Source organism: Acomys minous, assembly GCF_964271855.1.
Source record: "Acomys minous genome assembly, chromosome: 18".
Lineage (NCBI taxonomy): Eukaryota > Metazoa > Chordata > Mammalia > Rodentia > Muridae > Acomys > Acomys minous.
This window is the reverse complement of record NC_140501.1, coordinates 42,164,954-42,189,251: the sequence shown is the minus strand read 5'-3', so window position 1 is coordinate 42,189,251 and position 24,298 is coordinate 42,164,954. Positions and strand designations below refer to the sequence as shown.

General features: G+C 43.2%; 1 protein-coding gene across 3 annotated transcripts in view; it reads left to right on the top strand.

The window, feature by feature from the left end:
* ENOX1 (ecto-NOX disulfide-thiol exchanger 1) overlaps nucleotides 1-24,298 on the top strand; it is a 288,573-nt gene that overhangs the window by 255,753 nt on the left and 8,522 nt on the right. For all 3 annotated transcript variants that reach the window (XM_084767961.1, XM_084767960.1, XM_084767959.1), the window contains exons 13-14: nucleotides 3,939-4,041; nucleotides 13,292-13,377. In XM_084767961.1, the coding sequence (XP_084624087.1) occupies nucleotides 3,939-4,041; nucleotides 13,292-13,377 (189 nt within the window). The remainder of the gene's footprint in view (nucleotides 1-3,938; nucleotides 4,042-13,291; nucleotides 13,378-24,298) is intronic.

Here is a 24,298-nt window from a genome sequence, read left to right as displayed (position 1 = left end):
TTTCCTTTCCCCTCTTTCCCCCTCTGTAACGCTTGTGCCCTGCTGTATTCCTGCCTAGAGCCCCTTCCTGTCCCATGAGCAGCTCGTCACCATCACATGCTTTCTCCGCCATTATGTGTTGCTTCCCCACAGGCCCAAAGGATCAAGGCCAAGTGACCTCAGGCTGAAATCATGAGCCATCGTTCTGCATTTTACGTTTATTTCCGTGCGTGTCTTAGCACGACATAATTTTGTTTCTTGTTTTTGTTTTGTCTTTATATAATTCAAGAAAACTTGATTGTGGCCCTAACACACGATCTATCTTAGGGAATTTTCCACATGGGGATGAGAAGAATTGCGTAGTCTGTGTGATCGTTGAATGGAATGTGCTCACGTGTCTTTTAGATCCATTTGTTCTGCTGCATGACTCAAAGCATATGTTTGTTTCCTGTTGGGATGACTTGAGAAGATTTGGCATTGAAGACTCCCACCTATTGTTGTATGTAGGCTATTCTTTATACCTTCAGGTGGCCCTGTGGTGGGTACATGCATGTTTATAGTTGTTATGACATCTGCTGAGTTGTTTTATTAATATATGATGACATTTTTGTCCATCTTTGCACTTTTTATTTAAAGTCATCTCTATCTGGTGCGAGAATCGTGATCCCATTTGGCTTTTGGTTTCCATTTATGTGTCACGTCTTTTCCCAACCTTTCACACACTGAATCTACACTCAGTGGCATGAGAATCTTTTGATATTTGGGGGGAGGGCATTCAGTTATATCTTGATTTTTGGTTTTATTTTGTTATTTGCTCTATTTGTCCAGCCTGTATATTTCAATGGATGAATTTAATCCATTTACACTAAATGTTATTGATAACTATGAGCTCCCCCTCTCCTCTCATTTTGTTTATAGTTTCCTGCTTGTTGTATGTATTCTTTGTTTGGGTTTCCTGCTTATTGCTTACCTTTGTGATCTGGTAGCTTTGGGGAATGCTGATGTTTAGTGCCCTTTCTCTCTTATGTAACTGTTCTTCTAGTGAGTTTTATGTGCATGAAGGCAGCTACCATGCTTTGTTTCTAGTATTTCCATGAGCTTATCTTGCGAGGCTGGGTCTCCGAGTAATAAGTTCTGTGGCTTTCCCCAAAAGATAGCTGGGTACAGTAATCTTGGCTGGCGGGGGTTTTTGTTGTGGTTTGGTTTGGTTTGGTTTTGGCTTTGTAGGTGGGGCAATATTCTATCGTTTTTATTTGTCTTTCAGGACTTTGGTTATATCATCCATTCTTTATAGCCTGTAAGGTTTCTGCTAAGAAACCTGTTATAAATCTAGTGGGAATTCTCTTGTCTGTGACATGAAACTCTTTGCTTTCTGGTTTTGGTATATTTGTGTATGTTTACCATCTTGTCTACGTTTTGGTGAAGTATTTTGTTGTTGTTTGTTTGTTTTGTCAAACTAGTTAGGTCCACTAAGTTTCTTTTAATGAATATCTATACTTCTTTGAGAATTCAAGAATATCTTTGCTATTACTTCATGAAGTAGGTTTATAGTCTCTTTTCCTTCTGGAATATCTACTTTCTCATCTCTTCATGTCTTCTGTCTTATATCTTGTCAGATTTCCTTAGCATAATTATTTTGTACTCTTTAATAGATTTCCTTCAAATTGGGTTCTATTTCTGGAGAATTCCCTTGTTCCTTTGGAGGCAGCGTGTGTGCTGCTTTGTCTTATGTCTCTATACCGATGTCTGTGCATCTTGTGAAAGAGCTGCCTCGTCTAATTCTATGGAGTAGTTTGTGTAGAAAAGAATTTTGTTTTTTATTTACATTGAATGTATGGTGCCATCTGGGTACATCTCCTGGATTTATTATAGGTGTTCTCAAAAGTGTGGGTGCCCTGTTTGGCTGTGGTGATATCAGCAGTGTCTGTTGGATCTCAGTGGTCTAGATTATAGTGATTCATAAAAATAGTTATATGGCTTTGCAACTCACACAGGTTTCTAAAGGTGTGCGTCCTTGCATGTCACAGTGTAAATCACAGCACTGGGGACCTCTGATGGCCGCTGCCATAGTCTTGGTGACGTAAGATGTAGATTGGGCTGTCCTAGATCCTAGATTAAGTACAAGTGACACCAAGGATGAAAGAAAAATAGTCACTGAGCCATAGAATGTGAAGGGATCCTCCCTGGGCCCTTTAGGATGAATACAGGAGATGCCTGGGCTTAGAGAAACAGCTCTCACAGTTTGAGCCACTGGATGGGAGAGGACCTTCCATGTTTCCCATAGGGTGAGCACAGTGATATGGGCTACATGGCACTAGTAACCGTAGCCCCACGGTGTAATTGTCAGTTGTTCTTGGGCCTGTAGTACTGTGGCTGGTCCTCTGAAGCCATAGAACGTGCATGGTCTTCTGTAGGTCCCAAGAGATAAGAGCATGACGCCAAGGCTTTGGCCTCAATATTGATGGCCCACAGACCATGCCTTATGGAAAATACCTTTCCTACATCATGGGGTGTATTCAAATGGCACTTGTCCTTACGGTGCTGTTACCCATGTTTCTGGTGGTGTACAGTGTAGAGGAGACCATCCCTGGGGATTGTGAGTAGTGCTAGAGCATTGACACCTGTGGTTATGTAGCATAGGACATGGATGAAGAGACAAGGGTGATTGAAGCAGGGACTGTCCACACTAATAACTGCAGTCCCGAGGAGGAGACCTCCTTAGTTCCATGGGGCTTTTCTCTAAGCCTCTGGCAAGCTACTCCTGAAGCTGTAGGATGCCCCAGGGGCTCCCTGATACCCTGTGAAGAGACCCGGGTTTCAAGGCTTTTAAGGTAAGATGGCGTCTAGCAGGTAACTGTTTTAATTGCTTGGGCTCTGGACATCGGGGAGGGTCTGTGTGAGGTCTTTTCCTTGTGGTAGCCAGACAGCCCACAAGGGCTGTTCCTTAAACCCTTCTTAGGACCAAGGAATCCTGAAGTCACCCCACTTTTATGATGGGGGTCACTGGTGCTTTACGGCTTACCTTTTCCTTACAATACAGAGCGTTCCCGCCTCCCAGCCAGTGACCTAGGGTGAAAGCTGCAGTTTGCTCCATTCTCTGGGGTGCCATTCTGACTCTGCATTTTATTTAGGGGTCCAGTAATCTCCTCCTTGCTGATTCCCAGCATTCTCCTTCAACCACTCGCCTCAAGATACAATTTTCTCTTTGCTGCCCTGGTACTTCCCCGTGGCAAGGTTGAGCACAAAGTTGCATTTATTCAACTGCGTTGGGTCTCCGTGAAAGGTGGGGTGGAGGAGCTCTCTTTCAATTAGCAGCTTCCTTCCAACAAGACTCAACTTCCCTAGTGATTATACAATATGTACAAGCTGTTAAATTTCTATTACATCACTTTCTATTTCAAGTAATAAATCAATAATGGGAGGATATGAGCCAAATCTTTATGTCTATCTTTAACTTTTAGAAGGCCATAAAAATAATTCCAATCAGCCCAGTCTTGACATTTCATGTGTGCACAACTCTTGTTCAATTTCTCAATGTTTGCCTTGTCTTCCTCCCCTTCTGGTGCATAAGAATCTGTCCCTACTCGGCTTAAACACTACTCCATCTACAGTTCTGCCTCGGCTTCTCAGCACGTCCTATTGTCTGTCCTCACTCAGTTAATCTCCTTGTCAGTCAGCTTTGACACATCCCCCAGAATTTCATGTTTAGGATAAAACATAGTATCGTGGCTACATTCAAACATGGCCTTTGCCAATAGAGGTGTTTGTTTTGTCAAATTTGCTATTCCTAATGAGTGTCTTGGTTGTGTGGGAGTGACGTTAGGAGCCTATTATTGGACAAACAATTTTAAGATTTTATCTGCACTTCTAAGAGGAAGCAGTGACCTGTTTTGTAGAGTTTAAGAATTGGGTGGGGTTTGATTATTAAAATGCATGGCTTTTGTGTTTTAATCTTACAGGAAATCAATGTGTTGACTGTCGCATTGGTTAACCAAGACCGAGAGAACAACACTGAAAAACGAAGCCAAGGCCTAAAATCTGAGAAAGAGGCTCTGCTAATAGGTAAGGGAAGTCTCTTCTCATCATTTTGTTTATAAAAATCTTCCCCAGAGACTAGTTTAGTAACTCACTTCCATGGGTCAACAGTCTAAACAGCCAAGCCTCCGAATCGGAGTTCAGACTTATTTCATCAGCGTTACACAATGTATATTTCAAATGAGTGTCGTACAGACTGGCAAGAGGTTCCTCTCATCAAGGACTGGAAACATGAGGCAGTTGTCAGACAGAAAATCTGGTTCAAGAAAAATAGGTTAATATGCAGCCCATGTGTCATAAATCTCAATTTTAAAATTTAAAGAGTTCCGGTTGGTTCTTGTCCAATAGTCCATAAGCCATGCCAGGCTTTTCTCAGTTTTCAACTTGGAGATGAACCTCTAAGCCCCTTAGCAGAAGCTTCATCCCAGAGTCGGCCCCAGTGCCAGGCCTGTAGTGCCAATTAGTAACTATTGGCGTATACAGAGCAACGTCGTTAGAGTAATCAGGAAAGTCTAAAGCAGACTCCCACATCACGTGGATCCACCTGGCCCCTAAGGAAGAGAACGAGAAAGGAAGTTGCCGTCCACCTGCAGCCTCCACTTGCCCCAGAACTCTTGCTTCGTAAATTTTTACCCAGTTAATGCCGGCAGGGTGCTCACTGTCCCAGGAAAACATTCTTGGGGGCGGCAGGAGATGTCGGTAATGTGGTTGGGAGCCCATCTCAGAAACACTTCCAACCCAAGAAGGAAGGAATCTGCTGTCCTTAACTGGTGACACACAGCCTTGCTCCAGGCTGCATCTTGGCGGAGACCCCAGCGTGGGGTTCCAGGTTCAGCCTGGCTGCTGTGCAGGGTGGTTAATGGTGAGAATCACAGCCACGGTACACACGGTACACACGGTACACACGATATCGGGCTGTTCTCCCCCAGGTCATTATCCGGCAGAAGCAACATCTTCTAAATATTGCATCAGTCCTCTCCTTGCAGATGGCAGGGTTAATGGGGGCCTGTAGGAGCCGGCACAGGAGAAATTAAATTCAAAAGACAGTCCAAACTTCATCCATCACATATAGATTTTTCAACTACAGGGTTATTGAATATGACACCAACTTAGAGATGCTCCAAGGAAAACCAATTATTTTTCTCTCTTTCTGATGATATACAGCTGTAATAATATGCCACGCATGTGTCTCAAAAGACGTGCTGATGCACTGTCAGTTCTGGGAACCCAAAATGAGCCTATATATAGCTAATAACTGGCTTTTTCTCCCCCTCAGAAAATATTTCCAACTATGACAACTGTATGTTTTATTCAGTGTGACAAAAATATGATTGGTAACCCTACAATGCTTTCGGTATATAACAAGATTCATAATGATCAGTTTAAAAAAAAAACTTTCCAGAAGTGTGAATAATACTGACCACTTACAAGGCTTTAAAATTTAGAACAGGCTCCTGTGTTTGTTTCCTTTTCACTGGAGGATGCCTCCTATTTTAGTTTACATTCTCCTTGGGAAATACAGTTAATTTATTATGCCTTCTAAATAGTTCTCTTTATACATAGTATAAAATATGTGTATAGGTTATAAGTATGTTTATGGACACACAATTTTAGTCAATTTCCATACAATTTTAAGTATATGCTTAATTATTATATGTTCTGAATTATTTATAGTCCTGCATATATTGTGTGGTGTGTAGTATGTGGTGTGTGTGTGTGTGTGTGTGTGTGTGTGTGTGTGTGTGTGTGTGTCTATAAACATGTGTGTGACATGCCCATGAAGGCTAGGGGAGGCAGATGCTCCTGAAGCTGGAGCTAGAGACAGTTGTGAGCTGACATGGATCTGGCTGGAAAGCAAAGTTAGTTCCTCTATAATCAACACTCTCACCTGCTGAGCTATCCCTCCAGCCCCCAGTTACGACACATTAACAGAAATAGACATGGAGGTTATGTTCATAGCCTTCTACCTCTGTTAATGTCTTTCGTATCAGAAAAAAAAAAAAAAAAAGAAATTAGCTATTTGAGTGTGATAGAAAGAAAACCTAAGAACATCAGCATCTTCAGTGAAAGTATGCACAGCAAACTGAATGTTCCCCGCACAGTTCATGTTCGGGGCCAGCCCACCTGTAAACAGGAGAGACTGAGTGAAACAGAACAGCGGATGCACACATCTCAGATAACTATATGAAACCTTTCTACCACATTTTCCCTTTCAATTCCTTATTGTATAGTTACCTTCCTCTAGTGGTGGTTCAACAAAAGATACAACTTCCTCCTCAAACCCACTCTCTAAAAGGCCATATTTGGAGGGGAATACAGAGGAAGAGGTAGGGAGGGTGGGAACAGGAAGATACAAGTGAGGGGGTAACATTGGGGCATAATATGAATAAATTATAAGAGAAAAAAGAAAAATAATAAATTGACAGTTAAGAGAAAACAATGCTTTTGACCCCCCCAAAAGATGCCGTGCTGGAGACAATCTCCAGGCTGGGCAGTGGATCCTGTGGAAGGCTGCCGTTGCCTCTGTTATTAAGTAATGCCTCGCTGTCTTAGCTGCCGTTCATATTGCTGTGGTGATAGACCCTGATGAATGTGGCTTAAGGGAGAAAGGACTTATTTTTTTGGCTCACAGTTTTGAGGTTCCAGTCCATCATGGTGGAGGAGTCACAGCCACAGGAATGTGAGGCAGCTGGTCACATGCTAACCACAGACAAGAAGCAGGGGGAGAAGAATGCGTGTGCCCAGCTCACCTTCTCCTTTTCTACTCTTAAATATTTTTATTCATATTAGATAATTTCATAAACATTCAACACCCATTCTTACCCCCAACTCCTTCCAGATCCTCCCCGATGTCTGTCTATCTTGCAGCAGCTGCCTTGGTCCTCTGGCTCTTGCAGTATCTCCACCCTACCCCCCATCCTGTTCCCGGAGCTTTCAGGGTAGGGAGTGTGTTGGTGGTGTGTTCATCAGGGTGGTTGGTTATTCCACAGTCAACTGATTTCTTCATTTAGGTCAGGTCCAACCTTCCCTAATGATTTTAGTCTACTGGAAAAACAAAGAGAAGCCTCCTTGATGAGGGTGAGAGCTACACTTAGCTGTTGTGTGAGGATGAGTGTGTTTACAGGGCAGTTAGGAAGTACACGGGTAGTGGACTCTCCCCTAGGTTCTGTGCCCTCACCAGCCACAAGTACTTGGCTATATTTACAGAGCCAAGTGTGAATTCCATCCCAGTAAGTGGCTATCGGTTACCCCCGGAGATAAATAGTGCCGCTGTTGCCTCTCTCAGAATATCTTGCTGTGCTGGCTGTTGTTGTGGTCTGTTGGCATGGCAGCTGGATAGGACTATTGGTTGTGTTTCTCCTTGGATGCTTGCATGGCTTCTTCTGATATTGTGAGAATGAGTCATCAGGGAGGAGGCTTCCAGGTCAGATCTAAATTGAGTCCTCCAAATCCTGTGTATGAAGTATATTGTATTTGAGTCAACAGGGTCTTACCTTCTTTTCTTGGAGACACCAAGGGCAACTGCAACTGTCTGGGGAGTCTCATGAACTCCCATGACCATTAACTTAAAAGGAAGTTTTTCATACCTGGCATTGAGGTATTCGTTAGTCTGTGGGGATGGGGACATGGTCACCCCAGTTGTCATAGTTTCGTGTGTGTGTGTGTGTGATTTTAAGTATCTATAAAGTAACATAATCCCCTATAGATTGTTTCAAACATCCCTAGGTAGTTTCCTCCTCTTCCTCCTCCTCCTCCTCCTCCTCCTCCTCCTCTTTCTCCTCATCTCTTCCTCTGTCCTGCCTCCCTTCTCCCCTCCCCAGGTAAGTCTGTCCCATCAGTTTTCCCCATTTCCTCTTCATAGTGCCTGTGTCCTACTATTTGCCTTTCTAGTGCCCCTCACCCCACCTGAATCCCGCCACCCCAGTCCCATTTTACTTTCCCAGCATCTGCACTATTCCAGGTTATATTATTAGTTGGCAAAATGTTCCACATCTGGGAATACATGACTATATTCAGTGCCCCCAACCCCCTCCTCTCAGGACACATTAATTTTATATGAGAAAATGACACAAATTTCAGATGCCCGGAAGACAGAGGGAGTGAAAACAAACTATTTTAAGGGTATTCAAGTGAGCGTGCAAATGGGGCTAGAACTTGCAGAATAAGGAAGTCCTGGTTATCTGTGGTCATTTGTATGGCAGGCCCATTGGCCATTCTGTCCAGACTGTCCATTCCCAGGACCACTTTACAAAACCAGAGTCTTTGTTTCATTTATTTATTTTATTGTTAGTATTTATCACAAAGGATATGTCGGATCTTATTGGAAACCTTTTTTGGAGCTTTGCAACTCTGGAACTTTGGAGAGTTGAACCATTTCTGTCAGTTGTCTCCTTGATAATTAGTGGGGATAGGGTACTGTGCCCACACACAACTAAAAGGCTCAACACCATTGTGAATCCTACACAGACACAGTCACAGCTTGAGCTGGGTGCTAAGTATAAGGAGCTTTTCCTCCAGCCTTCTTGATCCTGAGAACCATCAGGTTCTTAGTGGTCAGGCAAAGGGTACATTCGCACCATCCTGACTCCTGTTCACGTCAGGATCTACACATGCTAAGGTCACTTGTGCCTCTTTACACCACTGTTGGCATTGTTGTATCACCAGCTCATGTGTGTGCCCTGTGTTAGAATTGAAATGTTCCACCTAATACCCTGGGTGTTGAGGGGAAAAATTAGTTGAACATAAGAACACTACATTTACAGAAAGTTGGATGATAATTTTTTGGTGTTCTTGTTGAATAAAAGTTGAGGCCACAATTAGGCGGCACCCAAGAAAAGTGATCTGAGGGGTATGTTTCTCACTGAAAGCTATTGACCACAAAAAAATGAGGAAGTGACCTAAGTCTTGCTTCCAAAGTAAAAGTGTCCCTCTCAATAAATCAGCAAGCATGTGTGAAGGCCTCCCTCTAAGACAGTGGCTCTCAACCTTCCTAAAGCCATGACCCCTTAATATAACTCCTTGTGTTGTGGTGACCCCCAACCATAAAATTATTTTTGTTGCTACTTCATAATTGTAAATTCGCTACTGTTCTGAATCTTAAAATAAATATCTGATATAGAGATTGTCTTAAGTGACCTTTGTGAAAGGGTCATTTGAGTCCCCAAAGGGGTCAGTCTTGACCCCATAGGTTGAGAACCACTGCTCTAAGCGTTATCAGCCCCCATGATGGAAAAGAATTATCAGGGCAGAATCGTCGGTCACCCACTAGATTCAGTCCATAATCCAACCACTGCCCGTACTGGTACTGAAACAGGCACTCTGGACCTATGCTTAGTAAATACTGAGCTACCATCCTCCAGCGCCAACATCACACTGCAGCCATGCAACAGGTGGTGGTGAGAGTCCGTCTTCCTTCAACGCCTTCACAGAGAATGAGACAATGAAGTATAGTGTATAGTAAAACTAGAAATGTGTCTCTGGAGAAAGTACAGTTAAGCTGGCCCTAAAATTGTAAAAAGCTTTTGCTGGACAAAGAAGAAAGTATTTAAGGACATCTCGGCTACAAGGAACAATTCACTGAGGCACCCACATAATCTCTGAAGGCTTTAGTGAATAAACTAGGAAGAAAGATATAAGAATTGTTCACATCAAAACTGTGTTCAGGGGCTGGAGAGATGGCTCAGAGGTTAAGAGCACCGTCTGCTCTTCCAGAGGTCCTGAGTTCAATTCCCAGCAACCACATGGTGGCTCACAACCATCTATAATGAGATCTGGTGCCCTCTTCTGGCCTGTAGGTAGAGAACTGTATATGTATTAATGAATAAATCTTTAAAAAAAAAAACTGTGTTCAGCTCAAGACCAGCTGTATTATCTTACACCTAGGAAAGAGGAGGAGACCCTGCCTTGACTTCTTCAACCAAGAGCATCTTTTCCCATCCTCATGCCCAAGCATGTTCTTTCCAGAGCGCTGTCGGCTCCACAGCCTCCTCTGCTCACTCCTATACCCCCTGGAACTGTACATAACCCCAGTTTCTTGATTTGACCTATCAGCTGCCCTTGGCATGGTTGGTGTCAGATGGTAACGCTTTCTTTTCCTGGCCATCGGGATGCCACTCTTTCTCTTCCATCACTTCCTGTTCATGCTCCTTCCTTTGCTGAGGTTTCCTTAGCGTGTTCTCTGAATCTCCAAATTCTTGAGTTCAGTCTAGAGCTCCAGTTTTTGGTTCCTGCAACATTCAGAATTTATTCCAAGGCCCTGACTGGCAAACTAGGCTCTCCCTCCCACACACCTCTACACATGAGCCATAGCCCTCTTTAGCTAGCCCTGGCCTTGCCCTCTTATTCCTAACAGAGGGCCCTTGCACTCTCCATAGAGGGCATGGACTTACTGCAGACTTAGCGTGGTAGGCGGCTTCATATCTCCCACTTAGAAGACCTTCCTAGCTCACTGCCACTGTTTTTCTCTTTCTTATGCTCACCACCATCTGAAAACAACTTTCTTTTCGTTTTAATACTTGTGTTTACCATCTATGTAAACTGAGAAGCCACATAAATGGTTTACAGGATGCTGTACCCAGCACCTTGGTGTCACCATATTGTTGCCTGGTGCTCAAAGTAAAACCCTTGACAGAACTGAATGGTGGCAAGGGGGAAGCTAGCACTATTTGGTTAATTCAAACACTACCAACTTGGTCTTAGTGAGGTTGAAAAGGATAAAATAGATGGTCCTGGTGGAATGCTTTTTTGAAATGAGCCCTGCCGCTCCTAACACAGAGCTGGTTTACATTGTCTCAAGTAGCTTTTAGGGACCCGAGACATGTAAAAAGCCCAGTAGGACGACGTCTGCTCTTTTATCCCACTTGGATTGTCAGCTCACAAATACATTTTGTGCTCTTGGGAACACATTCCTAAGCAGGAAAGCCTGTGGCCTCTCCACAGAAGTAGGCAGAGCAACAGAGCCCATCCGTGTGCAGCTCGCCTCTTCCGCACCAGCTAAGCCTCGGTTCCAAGCATGGGGGCTGCTCCCAGAGTGCCTGAAATGAGTCTCCACTCGAGGACATGCTGGCACTTTTTGTTAACTTTGGAGTTATAACTATCCACTCTTCCTCTTTTTTTTTTTTTTTGGTTTTTGAGGTAGGGTTTCTCTGTGTAGTCTTGGCTGTCCCAGACTCCCCTTTATTTTGCTTTATTATTGAAATATGATTACATCCACCAACCCTGTTTTCCATCTCTAACTCTTGCTCCCGTATTCCCAATGCATCCTACTCTTAACTTCCTAAGTGTTTTTTTCTAAGATTGGTTTTTGCTTAGTATACACGCATACACATATGTACCCTTCTAAGTTTATCCAGTCTGTGCTGCATGTGTGTGTGTGTGTCTGTGTGTGTGTGTCTGTGTCCATTTGCTGGAGCATGGAAAACCTACCAGTGGCCATAGCATCAAAAAATAATGACCCTCTCCTCCGCAGCCACTATCCCACTGCTCATAGCTCCTCAGCAAAGGGTGGCACCTGCCAATCTCTGCCCAGATTTGGCTTGGCATCTAAATATTTATACCCACAGACCCAGGCTGCTCCCTACCTTAGACAGGAAAGCTTTTTGCAGTGAACAGCAGTCAGTGGAGTTCTATAACTGGTCAGAGCTCTGAGAGTGAGAGACCGGGTTCTAGGCCTAAATGGGACCATGTATTTCAAACCGTTTCCCAAGGCTCAGAGACACTGTAGAAGTGGGGAGCTGAGGGTATGCGTGGAGAGAAAGTAAGAGTCAGAGGACAGGAAGAAGTTCTGGGGAATGCTGTCTTCCAGACATGGCACAGCTGTCATAGGAAAGAATTCACAGCAGCTATGGTATGTGCACCCCAGGTGCAAAGCTGTCCCCTCTCCTTTCAAGGGAGCAACCCAGTTCCTTTTGAGAAGTTGCAGAGACTTAAATTTACAAAGCTGTCCCCAACTGAATCCGGTTTTTAAAATGAGAAAAACCAAGCTATACAGAACAGAGAAGTTGCATTTTTCTCAGGTGGTCCCTTAAAGGTGTTAAAATCGCCACCATCACCTATGACCCTATGATGTCATAAAACTATAGATCAGGAAAAGAAAGGTCCACAATAGACTCGGAGTCAAGGGCGGGTGTGTCTGTCTCAGAATACGGGTATTTTAGCTGGGTGGAGATGTAACTGTTCCTGCCTTCCCCGTGCAAACCTCGTGTGAACAAACCATCAAAGGCAGCAATGAAGAGTGCTTGCTCATCTAGACTCTGCCTTCTCTGCTCTCAGCCTAAGGAGAAGCTGGGAACTTGTCTTTGAAACCTGCCTGGCACTCACCCACAAGCATTCCGCATGTCACGGAGGAGAACACAGGGCAAGCAGCATCCCTAATCAGTTCAAGGCCTCTGAAAATGTAGGTTGGCCTTTTGCTTGGCCAGTGCCTGCCCCGAATGCACTTTAAGGAGGTGACCTTTGATGGGCCAGCATCAGCTCTCACAGTACACAGTGTGGGAGCTGTAATACAGCCTGCACCCGATTAAAGACTGTAACGTGCCCATCTAAGCTTGACCTCACAAAGAGCAGCACACGATCTGTGGGACTGACCCCACCCCCACCCCCCACCCCCACTTACTATTTTGCTTTTGGAGCCGGGAGCGGGGAGGATGGGCAGGTCACGCTTTTCGGTTCAGTCCTGTCAGTACAACCAAGATAGAAAGGATTTCCACAGCGCACCCATCCCCAGACCTTTGCAAATGGTGATGGTAGGAGGTAGGGCAGAGGAGAGGTGAGCAACTGGTGCCTTTTCCACAGCAGCAATACATTCCATTCCGGAAGCGCAGAGAATGTGTGGGGTTGTGGATCACGACGCATTTTTCCTAAACAGCAACTGCAATTATCAAGGACACTCAAGGCAATGTGATCTCCAACACAGATGTCTAAGGCATTTCCAGACTACAAAGTCCGTTGAGAGAAAAAGAGATCGTTTTAACCTTCCAGAAACTACAATTTCAGATTGGTAAACAGGCACAAATTTGGTAGTTGAACTGCTTCCACGAGTCTTCTGTACATCATCCCAGGGTCTTGCCTGCTAATGACCCACATTCCCGTCCTCCGTGTCACTGTTGCGGTCCGCAGGATGCACTGTTAGTGGATACAGGCTGAGATGTGCGGGAAATGGTCCGGCCACGTGACCCAGCCTAGCGGAAGTTGGTGAGGTTAGATGGCAGTAGGTACCCAAGACCTCCCACTCTCCTCCAAATAACTTCCAGTGTTTGTCTTTTTCTTTTCAATTCAGGCATCATATCAACGTTTCTTCATGTTCACCCTTTTGGAGCTAACATAGAGTATCTGTGGTCATACATGCAGCAGCTGGACTCTAAGGTAAATTGGTTTGTTTTGGTTTGTTTTTTATTGAACTTTAATTGTTGGAATTTAGCATGTTGCTTGCTGGCTGCAAGAGGACGCCATGTGCACTGCATTAGGACAGAGCCACATATCGGCACCTCTCAAAGGATCTGGGGTTCAGACCGTTGTCTCCTACCTACCTTTGTCTTTATATAAAGAAAAATCAGCTATTTAAAGTGACAGTGACTTTTCACTGTCAGCGGATGTCAACGTGCTCTGAGAAGCTTGTGAGAGATTTGAAATTATAAAGGTTGGCCTGAAAGTTTCAGAGACAAAGAAGAAGGCAATGTGAGGGTGGTTAATGAGGCAGGTTCCTTAGGCCATGTTCACACAAGAGTCCATGCTAGAAACTTCTCATGGAGAGACCATCACTATCAACACTTTAAAGATCTGAAAGAATGATCGAGAAAACTCTAGTAATAGATGTTTTTAGCATTATTTTCTAAATGTTAAAAAAAAAAAGCTTGCTGAGTTATTCTCAGCTGTGCCCTTCATCTAGAGTCACACTCAGAATCAGACATCACGTTATTTTTCTGAAGCTCTCCTTTCTGGTCTGAAAATTAGGAGTGTTTTTGCCAAATGCAAAGAGACAGGGGAGGGGGAAAGTGCAATTTCTGTGTTGAGTTTTGGTGAACAATTAAAAGGGACTGCTGCTGCTGGTAAAGCCTTGTCCTTTACCAGGGTTGTCACAAGGGGGGCTGGTGCCATCAGCCCATGGGATAACCAGAGAAGTCACTGAGAGGCGGAGAAAACTGCTGTAAAGACAGTGGAAACAGAAGCGCCACCATTCGGCAAAGAAAAATACAGGAGCCCCGTAGAGCCAGTCTCTCAGCAGGCAGCTCCAAGTCCCTGCAGTGAGATCTGGGGCATTTTCTTTATTCAGTGGTTAGTGTGAATTACGGGATCACGTCACCACCACGCTGCATTCTTATCTGATGCCGATAATTCCACCAACTCACGATCATGACGCTGCCCGAGCTGCATTAAGTAGACCTGACACTTTCCCCTGAGAGACGTCATCTAGAGCTGCAAACAGCTTTTAGTCAGAGACATTTGTGCCTTTTGATGAAGGATGAAAGGTTTTTAACTTTTAATGTTTTCTGGTCATCCACATCAAATTGTAGATATTAGGGAAGTTAGTGTGGTGTTTCCATACATTCCTGCCATGTGGATTGGTCAGCCACCATCTTACTGTCCCCTTCCCAAGACAACCCCCTTCCCAAAACTAAGTTATCACTATTCCACTTAGACCATGTGCTTGCTTCCAAATAAGTGAGGATGCACAGCCCTTGCCTTCATTTTACATAATGCCGAGATGTCACTGTATAGATGAATAGTCCTGTAATACACACTTGTTAATCTGTTGGTGGACACCTAGGCTGATGGTATTCTATGGCTATTATAGATGCTATAATAGGCTACCTGGGTAGGTGGGTATCTATATATCTTAACTGAGATTTCTTTGGGTAAATACCCAGAGTGGTATATCTGGATCAATGATAGTTTTATGTCTAGTTATTTTAAAATTCATTTTTATTTTATGTATACAGTTGTTTGGCCTGCATATTTGTATGCCGTGAGCATACAGTACCTGCAGAAGAGGGTAGATCCCCATGGAACTAGGCTTACAGATATTTTTAGGTGTTGGGAATTAAGCAGGATCCTCTGGAAGGGCAGTTAGTACTCTTAACCACTAAGCTGTCTCCCTAGCCCATACATTAATTGATTTTTTTATTTTTATTTTTTTGTGGAAACTCCATAATGATTTCCATGGTAGATGGACGAAATTACAGCTCCACCAATTTGGAGTAAATAAGTGTTCTTCTTCCTTCCTAGCCAGCATTTGTCACTTGTTTTCTAAATAGGGTAAGACAGAATCTCCATGTAGTTCTGATTTGCGTTTCTGTGGTGGCCAAGGGTATTAAACACTTTTTATATATTCATCATTCATACTTCTGACAACTGTTAGTCCATCTGCCCATTTACTGGTGAATTACATCTCTTTATAAGTACAACAATGTGAGTCCAGTTAGTGTTGTGACCAGTGGTATTGGATCCGCAGTCAGAGGCTCATCCTCGGGAAAGAATAAGTATGCCTTTCTCAGTGACCATTAATTGCCTGGAGTCCATCTCTGGGGTAGGCCTTGTTACATTTTCCCCATCCGCCTTGGCATGGCATGTCGACTGGTAGTGTCATTGGTCAGGTCTTGTTTCCAGGCTACCATGTTGTTGAGATGTCATGGGTGAAGGTTCTCCATCATATAAGACACAACCTCATAGCTCACAAACATCTCCATTCCTCTTCTGCAGTGTTTGATGTAGCTTAGGTTGTAGATGTCCCCCCTGGGGCTAAGTATAGGTAATTTTTCTTTGCACTTTGACCATGTGTGACTTTCTCTAATGGTCTCTGCTGGAAAAAGAAGCTCCTTAATGAGAGGCAAGAGCTACACTGATTTGTGGGTATAAGGATAGCATTAGGATGCATCTGGAAATTAAAATGGTTTAAGAGAGCTCAGTAGTACCTTATACCCTAGTGTCAGCAGTGCATAGTTGGCTAGGTTTATAGTAGCAGGCATGAATTTCCTCTTACTGAACAGGCTTTAATCCAAGTAGAGAGCTGTTGCTTATTCCCGAGATATAAGTGCCACGCTGCACCTCTGGAAGTATCTTTTTGTGGCTCCTATACTTGACATCCCAGTAATACCTTGGCAGCTTGCATAGCACCTTCGGGTACCATGGAGATCCAATCCTCAGGGAAGTGTCCAGATTAGTGCTGGTTTGAAATCCTCCAAGTCCTGTGTTCAAAGCCTATGGCACCTTCAGCAACAAGGACTTACCCTCAAGTTCTAGGAGGCAACTAAGAAGAAAGGCAGCAGCCTATAACTGTTTTCACTTGGTTAGGTTTTTTGTTTTTTTGTTTTTGTTTTGTTTTGGTTTTTTGGGTTTTTTTTGAGGCGGTCTATTGAACTCCCCTGACCAACAGCTCAAAAGGAGGCTTCCATTCCTGGTACTGGAGTTCTTGCTAGATAATTCATGGCTCTTGTAGGGAGCATTAACACTCCCAAGTGACACAAGTACATATCCATATGCATTTTGTATGTATTATATGTAATTATAAATGAGCTTAAACCACAACTCCCTATGACTTTTTCAAAAATCTTAGTGTTATTCATCCCTTTCCCCTATATTACCCTCCCTCCCTAGTAAAGCTCTTCCCCCATCTTCCTGTTTGCTCCTTTATAACACCTGTATCCAATTATTCCCTCCAAAGATGTGTGTGACACTATTCATGGAGAGACATAAATAAACATCTATTCACCCCAGTTAGGGAACAGATGGCAGACTAAAGTAAAGATGCCACCAGAGTCCAAGTTAGTGTATAAAATGAGTTTTTAAATTTTATTTATTTATTCATTCACTTTACATCCCAATCATAGGCCCCTCTCTTCCTCTTTACCATCTCCCCTTCCCTATACCTCAGAAAAGGGGAGCCCCACCCACCAACCCACCCAAGCACATCATGTGTCATTGTTCCCTGTGGCCTGTTGGGGCAGCCCTGCCAGAAAGAAGTTATCAAAAAACAGGCAGTAGAGTCCATGTCAGAGACAGCTCCTGCTCCCCTTTCTAGGGGACCAATGTGAAGCCAGAGCTGCCCATCAGCTACATCTGTGTAGAGGGCCTAGGTGCAGTCCATGAATGGTCTTTGGTTGGGTGCGTCAGTCTCCACAAGCTCCTGAGTCCTGGTTAGTTGGCTCTTTTGGTCTTCTTGTGGAGTTCGTCACCCTCCAGGTCATTTTATCCTTACACACACACACACACACACACACACACACACACACACACACTTTTCCACAACACTCCCTATACTTTGCCCAGTGTTTGGCTGTGAGTCTCAGCATGTTTCAATCTGCTGCTGGGTGGAATCTCTCAGAGGACAGCTATGCTAGGCTCCCTTCTACAAGCATAGCAGAGTATCATTAATAGTGTCAGGGGTTGGCTCTTTCCCATGAGGTGGGTCTCAGGTTAGGCCAGACATTGGTTGGACGTTCCCTCAATCTCTGCTCTATCTTTATCCCTGCACATCTTGTAGGCAGAGTACGTTTTGGGTCTAAGTTTTTGTGGGTGGGTTGGTGTCCTCTTCCTTTACTGGGAGTCCTGTCTAGTTAGAAGGCATCCTCTTCAGTGTCCATGACTCCTGGTACTAGGAGTCTCAGCTAGAGCCACCTCCATATCCTCACAGAAGCCTACCCTGTCCTAGGTCTCCAGCTTGTCCCAGAGATGCCTCTGCTCACGGTTTCTCTTCTCTCTGTAGGCCCTCTGTCCTCCTGCTACCTTCTCCCCAAGGTCTGACCTCCACCCCCATTTCTCTCTCTGCTCCCTTTCCTTCCTTGTTCCCTCTCTTCAACCACTTCTGCTGTCTATTCTATTTCCACTTCTGAGTGAAATTGAAGCATTCTTCATTGGGTTATCTTTGTTGCTTATCTTCTTTGGGTCTGTGAGTTGTAGTATGTTTATCCTATACTGTATAGCTAAAGTCTGCTTGTCAGTGAGTACATGCCATGTTTGTCATTCTGGGTCTGTGTTACCTCACTCAGGATGATTGTTTCTAGTTCAATCCATTTGCCTGCAAATTTCATGGTTTCCTTGTTTTTTTAATAACAGGAATAGTATTCCATTGTGTTAATGTACCACAATTTCTTTGTCCATTCTTCAGTTGAGGGACATTTAGGTTGTTTCTAGATTCTGGCTATTACAAACAAGGCTGCTATGAACATAGTTGAGCAAATGTCCTTGTTGTATGGTGGAGCATCTTTTGGGTATATGCCCAGGAGTGGTATGGCTGGGTCTTGAGGTAGAGTACTCCCAATTTTCTGAGAAAGTGCCCGGTTGATTTCCAAAGTGGTTGTACATGTTTGCACTCCCACCAGCAATGAGAGAGTTGTCCACTTTCTCCACATGCTCATCAGCATGTACTGTCACTTGAGTTTTTTATCTTAGCTACTTAGATAAGTGTAAGATGGAATCTCAGAGTTGTTTTAATTTGCCTTTCCCTGGTGATTAAAGACTTTGAACATTTCTTTGCGTGCTTCTCTGTCCTTTGAGATTCCTTTGTTGAGAAATCTGCTAAGCTCTGTACCTCATTTTTAATGGATTATTTGGTTTGTTGGTATTTAATTTCTTGAGTTCTTTATGTATTTTGGATATTACCCCTCTGTCAAATGTAAGATTGGTGAAGATTTTTTTTCCAGTCTGTAGAATACTAGACAGTGTCCTTTTCATTACAGAAGCTTTTCAGTTTCATGAGGTCCCATTTATTAATTGATCTTATAGCCTGAGCTGTTGGTGTTCTGTTCAGGAAGTTGTCTCTTGTGGCAGTGAGTTCAAGGCTCTTCCTCACTTTCTCTTCTATTAGATTTAGTGTATCTGGTTCTAGGTTGAGGTCCTTAATCCACTTGGACCTGAGTTTGTGCAAGGTGATAAATATGGATCTATTTGCATTTTTCTACATGTAGCCATCCAGTTAGACCAGCACCATTTGTTGATGATACTGTTTTTCCATTATATGGTTTTGGCTTTTTTGTCAAAGTTCAACTATCAGTGGAGTGTGTTTCTGTGTTTTCCATTCAATTCCATTGATCAATCAGTCTATTTTCATGTCATTACCATGCAGCTTTTATTACTATTGCTTGAAATCAGGGATGGAAATACCTCCAGAAGTTTCTTTATTGTATAGGATTGTTTTAGCTATCCTTGGCCTGTTTGTTTTTCCATATGAAGTTTCTTTCAACAATTCCATAGAATTGTTCTTTCAAGTCTGTAAAAAATTGTGTTGGTATTTAATGGGAATATCATTGAATCCGTAGATTGCTTTCTTCAGAGACTTGAAGTTCTTGTTATACAGATCTTTGACTTGTTTGGTTAGAGTTACACTAATATACTTTATATTATCTGTGGCTGTTGTGGAGTGAGTTATTTCCCTAATTTCTTTCTCAGCCCATTTGTCCTTTCTATACAAGAAGGATACTAATTTTTTAAATTAATTTTGTATCCAGTCACTTTGCTGAAGGTGTTTATCAATTGTAGTAGTTTTCTGGTGAAATATTTATTGTCACATAATGTATACTATCATATCATCTGTTAATATCAATAGTTTAACTTCTTCCTTTCCTATTTGTGTCCCCTTTAGGTGTCCTTTAGTTGTGTTATTGCTCTGAATAGGACCTCAAATACTATATTGAAGAGATACAGTGAGAGTAGGCAGCCTTGTCTCACCCAGATTTCAGTGGAATTGCTTTAAGTTTCTCTCCATTTAATTTGATGTTGACTATAGGCTTGCTATGTATTGCCTTTATTGTATTTAGGTATGTGCCTTGTATCCTTGATCTTTCCAAGACTTTTAACATGAAGGAGTGTTGGATTTTGTCAGTCGTTTTTTTCAGCATCTAATGAGATGATCATGTGGGATACAGTTTGCGAGTATTTTGTTGAATATTTTTACATCAATGTTCATAAGAGTAATTTGTCTGAAATTCTCTTTGTTGGATCTTTGTGTAGTTTGGGTATTAGGATGACTATGTCCTCATAGACTGAGTTTGGCAATGTAACTTCTGTATATATTTTGTGCAGTAGTTTGAGGAGTATTGGTATTAGTTCTTCTTTGAATGTCTGGTAGAATTCTGTGCTGAAACCATCTGACCCTGGCCTTTGTTGTTGTTGTTGTTGTTGTTGTTGTTGTTGTTGTTGTTGTATGGGAGACTTTTAATGACTGCTTGTATTTCCTTAGGGGTTTTAGGACAATTTCACTTGTTTACCTGATCTTGGTTTAATTTTGGTAAGTGGACTCTATCAAGAAAATTATGTTTAATTTAGATTTTCCAGTTTTGTGGAATACAAGCTTTTAAAGTAAGACCTATCTTGTTGACTTTCTCAAAGAACCAGCTCTTGGTTCATTGATACTTTGTATTGTTCTCTTTGTTTCTAATTTATTGATTTCAGCTCTGAGTTTGATTATTTCCTGCCATCTACTTTTATTGGTTGTGTTTGAGTCTTTTTTTTTCCCCTAAAGTTTTAGGTGTGCTGTTAAGTTGCTAGCATGGAGTCTCTCTAGTTTCTTTATGAAGGCACTTAGTACTATGAACTTTCCTCTTAGCACTGCTTTCATTGTGTCTCATAAGTTTCAGTATGTTGTGCCTTCATTTTCATTGAATTTTAGGAAGTCTTTAATTTTTTTTCTTATTTCTTCCCTGGTGCAGTAGTCATTCTGTAGGGAATTGTTCAGTTTCCATGAGTATGTAGGCCTTTTGTTGAAGTCCAGCTTTAATCCATGGTTATCTGATAAAATACAAAGGTTTAATTCAATTTTCTTGTATCGGTTGGGGTTTGCTTTGTGACCTACTATGTGGTCGATTTTGGAGAGAAGGCATTACTGAACAGAACAGAAAATGACACAGTGACAGCTGCATCACCAAAAGCCCATCACAGCATGGGTGACCCTTCAGAAAAGCTGAAAACCTGGAGCACACTGAAAGACTTTCTGGCAGCTAATCAGGTTGGAGAGTGTCCTTTCTGGTGCCCCAATTGGCCTGAGCTTTTCCCATGCAGCTCAGCTGGTCTGAACATACTTCTCAGCAGTCCTTACTGATTACATACACTTGGGGAGGAGGAAGCGCGTGAATCTGGTCAGTTTCAGGGACTTCCTGAAGCTAATTTTAGTGTTTACCTCCTGAACTTAGCTTGTTTCTGATCTTAAATAAATGCTTTCAGCATTTCCCTATTTTGTATGATGCTATCTATGGGTTTGTCATGTATAGCCTTTATTGTATTGAACCATAATAACTAATCTAGTCAAGAGTTTTAATATAAAGGCATGTTGACTTTTATTGTATGCGTTTTCTACTTACTGAGATTATTTTATCCTTTGCTATATGAATGCAATGAATTGCATTTACTGATTTGCATATTGCTTTGCATAATAACTTCATCACCATCATGGTGCCGATCTTTTGGGTGTGCTGCTAAATTCAATTTGATAGTATTTTGTTGAAAATTTTTGCATCAGTAATCATCAGGGATATTTTTCTTCACTTTTCTTTTTCATTGTGTCCTAGTGAGGTTTCAGTAACCGGATAATGCTGACTACATAGAACGAGTTTGGCAAGGCCTTTAGATTTAGGTTCTTGAACAATTCGAAATGAGTTGGCATCAGTACCTCAGAAGTTTTATAAGATTCAGTTGTGACCCCACACGATCCCATCTCATTGGTTGTTATTGGGTAGGTAGGTCACTTATGACCATTTTCTTCTTAATTTGTCTTGAATTTTTTGAGTTTTGTTTTTGTTTTGGGGTTTTGTTTGTTTGTTTGTTTGTTTTTTGTATAATCAGTTTTTGTTTCTCTTTAGTAGACATTCTGTTCAGTTGCTTTGGGAAGTGCTCCTAGAGAATTTGAATTTTCCATAGTTCTCATGCTCCCTTTCTAAGATTTCTGCAGGTGGAGGACTGCTTTCCTGGAGGGGCCATCTAAGAACATGGCTTTCCCTCATGGTGGCATTGGGATGCGTGTTACAGGGCGTTGACTCTGGTTTTTGTCTGGGCGCTCTAGAATAGCCTGCTTGGAGGTTCTCTGGCTGCATTTGGAGACTTTGGCCAGTTGCATTCCAGTGAGTACAGTTACATACGAGTGGGCACACAGCAGTTCAGGCAGGTGGGATGGAGATTGGAGGGGACACATCATAGTGCCCCCTGTCAAGCTCTGAGGTTTATTGGGTAGCATCAGAAGTGATGAAAGGTCATAGGTAGTTTCCCTCTGACCAGTGGAATAGACCCAGAGCCTATATGAGGAGAGACAAAAGCAAGAACCACAGCTCCCAATCTGGGATGCCCACACCCAGTCCTGACCACAGTAAGTGGTTTCGTAAGGTGCAGTGGCGGGCCGTGGGAGCCATTTAAATGGAGGAACTGAGGCTCTTTCTGCTGACACTGTGGGAGTGCCCACTAGAAACGGGACCTCTTAGCCTCCATCTGTGTATGCCCAGGGAAAGGATGCTTCTCCCTCTGATCCCTTCTACTGTAACCCCCACCCCAGTTGTGGACAGAAAAGCTAGGCCTCTGCTAGAGCCTTCTCCAGACTGCCTTCACCCCAAAATGCTCAAGGTTGGCCTACAGCCTGGCAACAGTACAAGGCTGCCTCAGACAGCCCCTGTGGTCAGAACGATTGCATTCTTCCCGCCATGGTAGTACAGTTGCCTGAGAGCCAGGTATGAGAGAGGGCTGTGGGGATCACATGGACGCCTGCTATCAGTGGTGGGAGGAGCCATAGTCAAATCCCTAAGACCCCAAGGGCCGTTCTAGTGTAGAAGACAACAATGTCTTTCCCTCAGAAAGGAAATACTCGGGACTCTCTTCTCTTCTTCTGTTGCCCACACAGTCCTCCATCTCCTCAGGGAAATACATGCCCAGTAGTGCTGCCAAGTTTTGTCCTCATTCCTGAGGTAAATATATCACAAAGGACTCTAAAACTGCTGGGGGCCAGGGTCCGGACCATGTACTCTTTCTAGCCCAGAGACACCATGAGGATATTTGCACTTTTTAATCCAGAGAGAGAACTATCACTGAATTCTGGGATCCTCCATCTTCAGGGCTTTAAAAAGAAAGCCAAGTAATAAGAGGTTTGCCGCCTTTAAGTATTTACCAGGGTTTCATAGTCCTGGATCTGCAGGCTCACTGAGGATGCTAAAGGTCTGTCTCCAAGGCAGCAGCCAGGTCCAGCTGCCTCTGGTCAATCAGAATGAACTGGGAGTTGTGGCACTATGCAGAGGTTCGGTCACTGTCGCATTAAGGCAGCATGGGTTACCCTACCACAACCACACAATGAGTTTTCTACTTCTAATAATAAAAACCCTTTGTGAAATTTCCACTCTGAACAACAGCTTCCTTGAGATTTGACACCATCACCACTGGCACAATCGTAAGCCAGCATTTACATTCTGCTCACCCCTGCAATGATAAAAAGCACAAAAAGCAGGCCCGGTCCAGCCCTGTAATGTAACTTTTTTTAAATTAGCATTTCCCCAAAGGCTGCATCTGAGAATCAGAGTGATTGGGAATGGAAGGGAGGCAGGAATTAATTCAAATTATGCTGGGCATGTAAATTGTTCATGGCTCCTAAAACTGTGTAGCCCAATAATAGGCCATTTTCCAGTTAAATATTATTCTTGTTCCTGATAATGATATTTGCATTTTGCTTTTCCCCCCTTCTTGGCTTCTTCCCAGCTACTCACTCTCATTCGCCCACCTGTCTTCCATTAGAAATGTGAGTCAGTCAGAATGAGCCTTTCAGAGAGAGGGCAAGGGCTTCAGGAGGCTTTGCTGAGTCTTCAAAACAGACACCACCATTTTGCCCAAGGTTTCATTCACCTTGGAATGGAATCCCAGCTGTGAGCTGAGCGGCCCAACCCTTCCACGGATGCTGAGCCTCACTCGCAGACACTGGAGTAGGGCTATGGCAGCCAATGGCCTCCTGCCTGCCTTTGCTCCTTACAGTGCTCATATAGTCACTGCTCTCAACCTTCCTAATGCCGAGACCCTTTAATACAGCTCCTCATGTTGGGGTGACCCCCATCCATAAAATTATTTTGTTGCTACTCCATAACTGTGATTTTGCTACTCTTATGAATCGTAATGTAAGTATTTACAGGGGTCTTTGGTGACCCCTGTAAAAGGGTGTGTGTGTGTGTGTAATTTGCACACATATACATACAATTTGCACACACACTTTACATGTATGTATGTGTTTTGTTTTGAGATATGGTCCCAGCTCTCACTGGCCCATAACTCCCTATAGACCAAATAGATAGACGAAAATGACCTCAAACTCACAAAGATCAGCCTGCCTCTGACT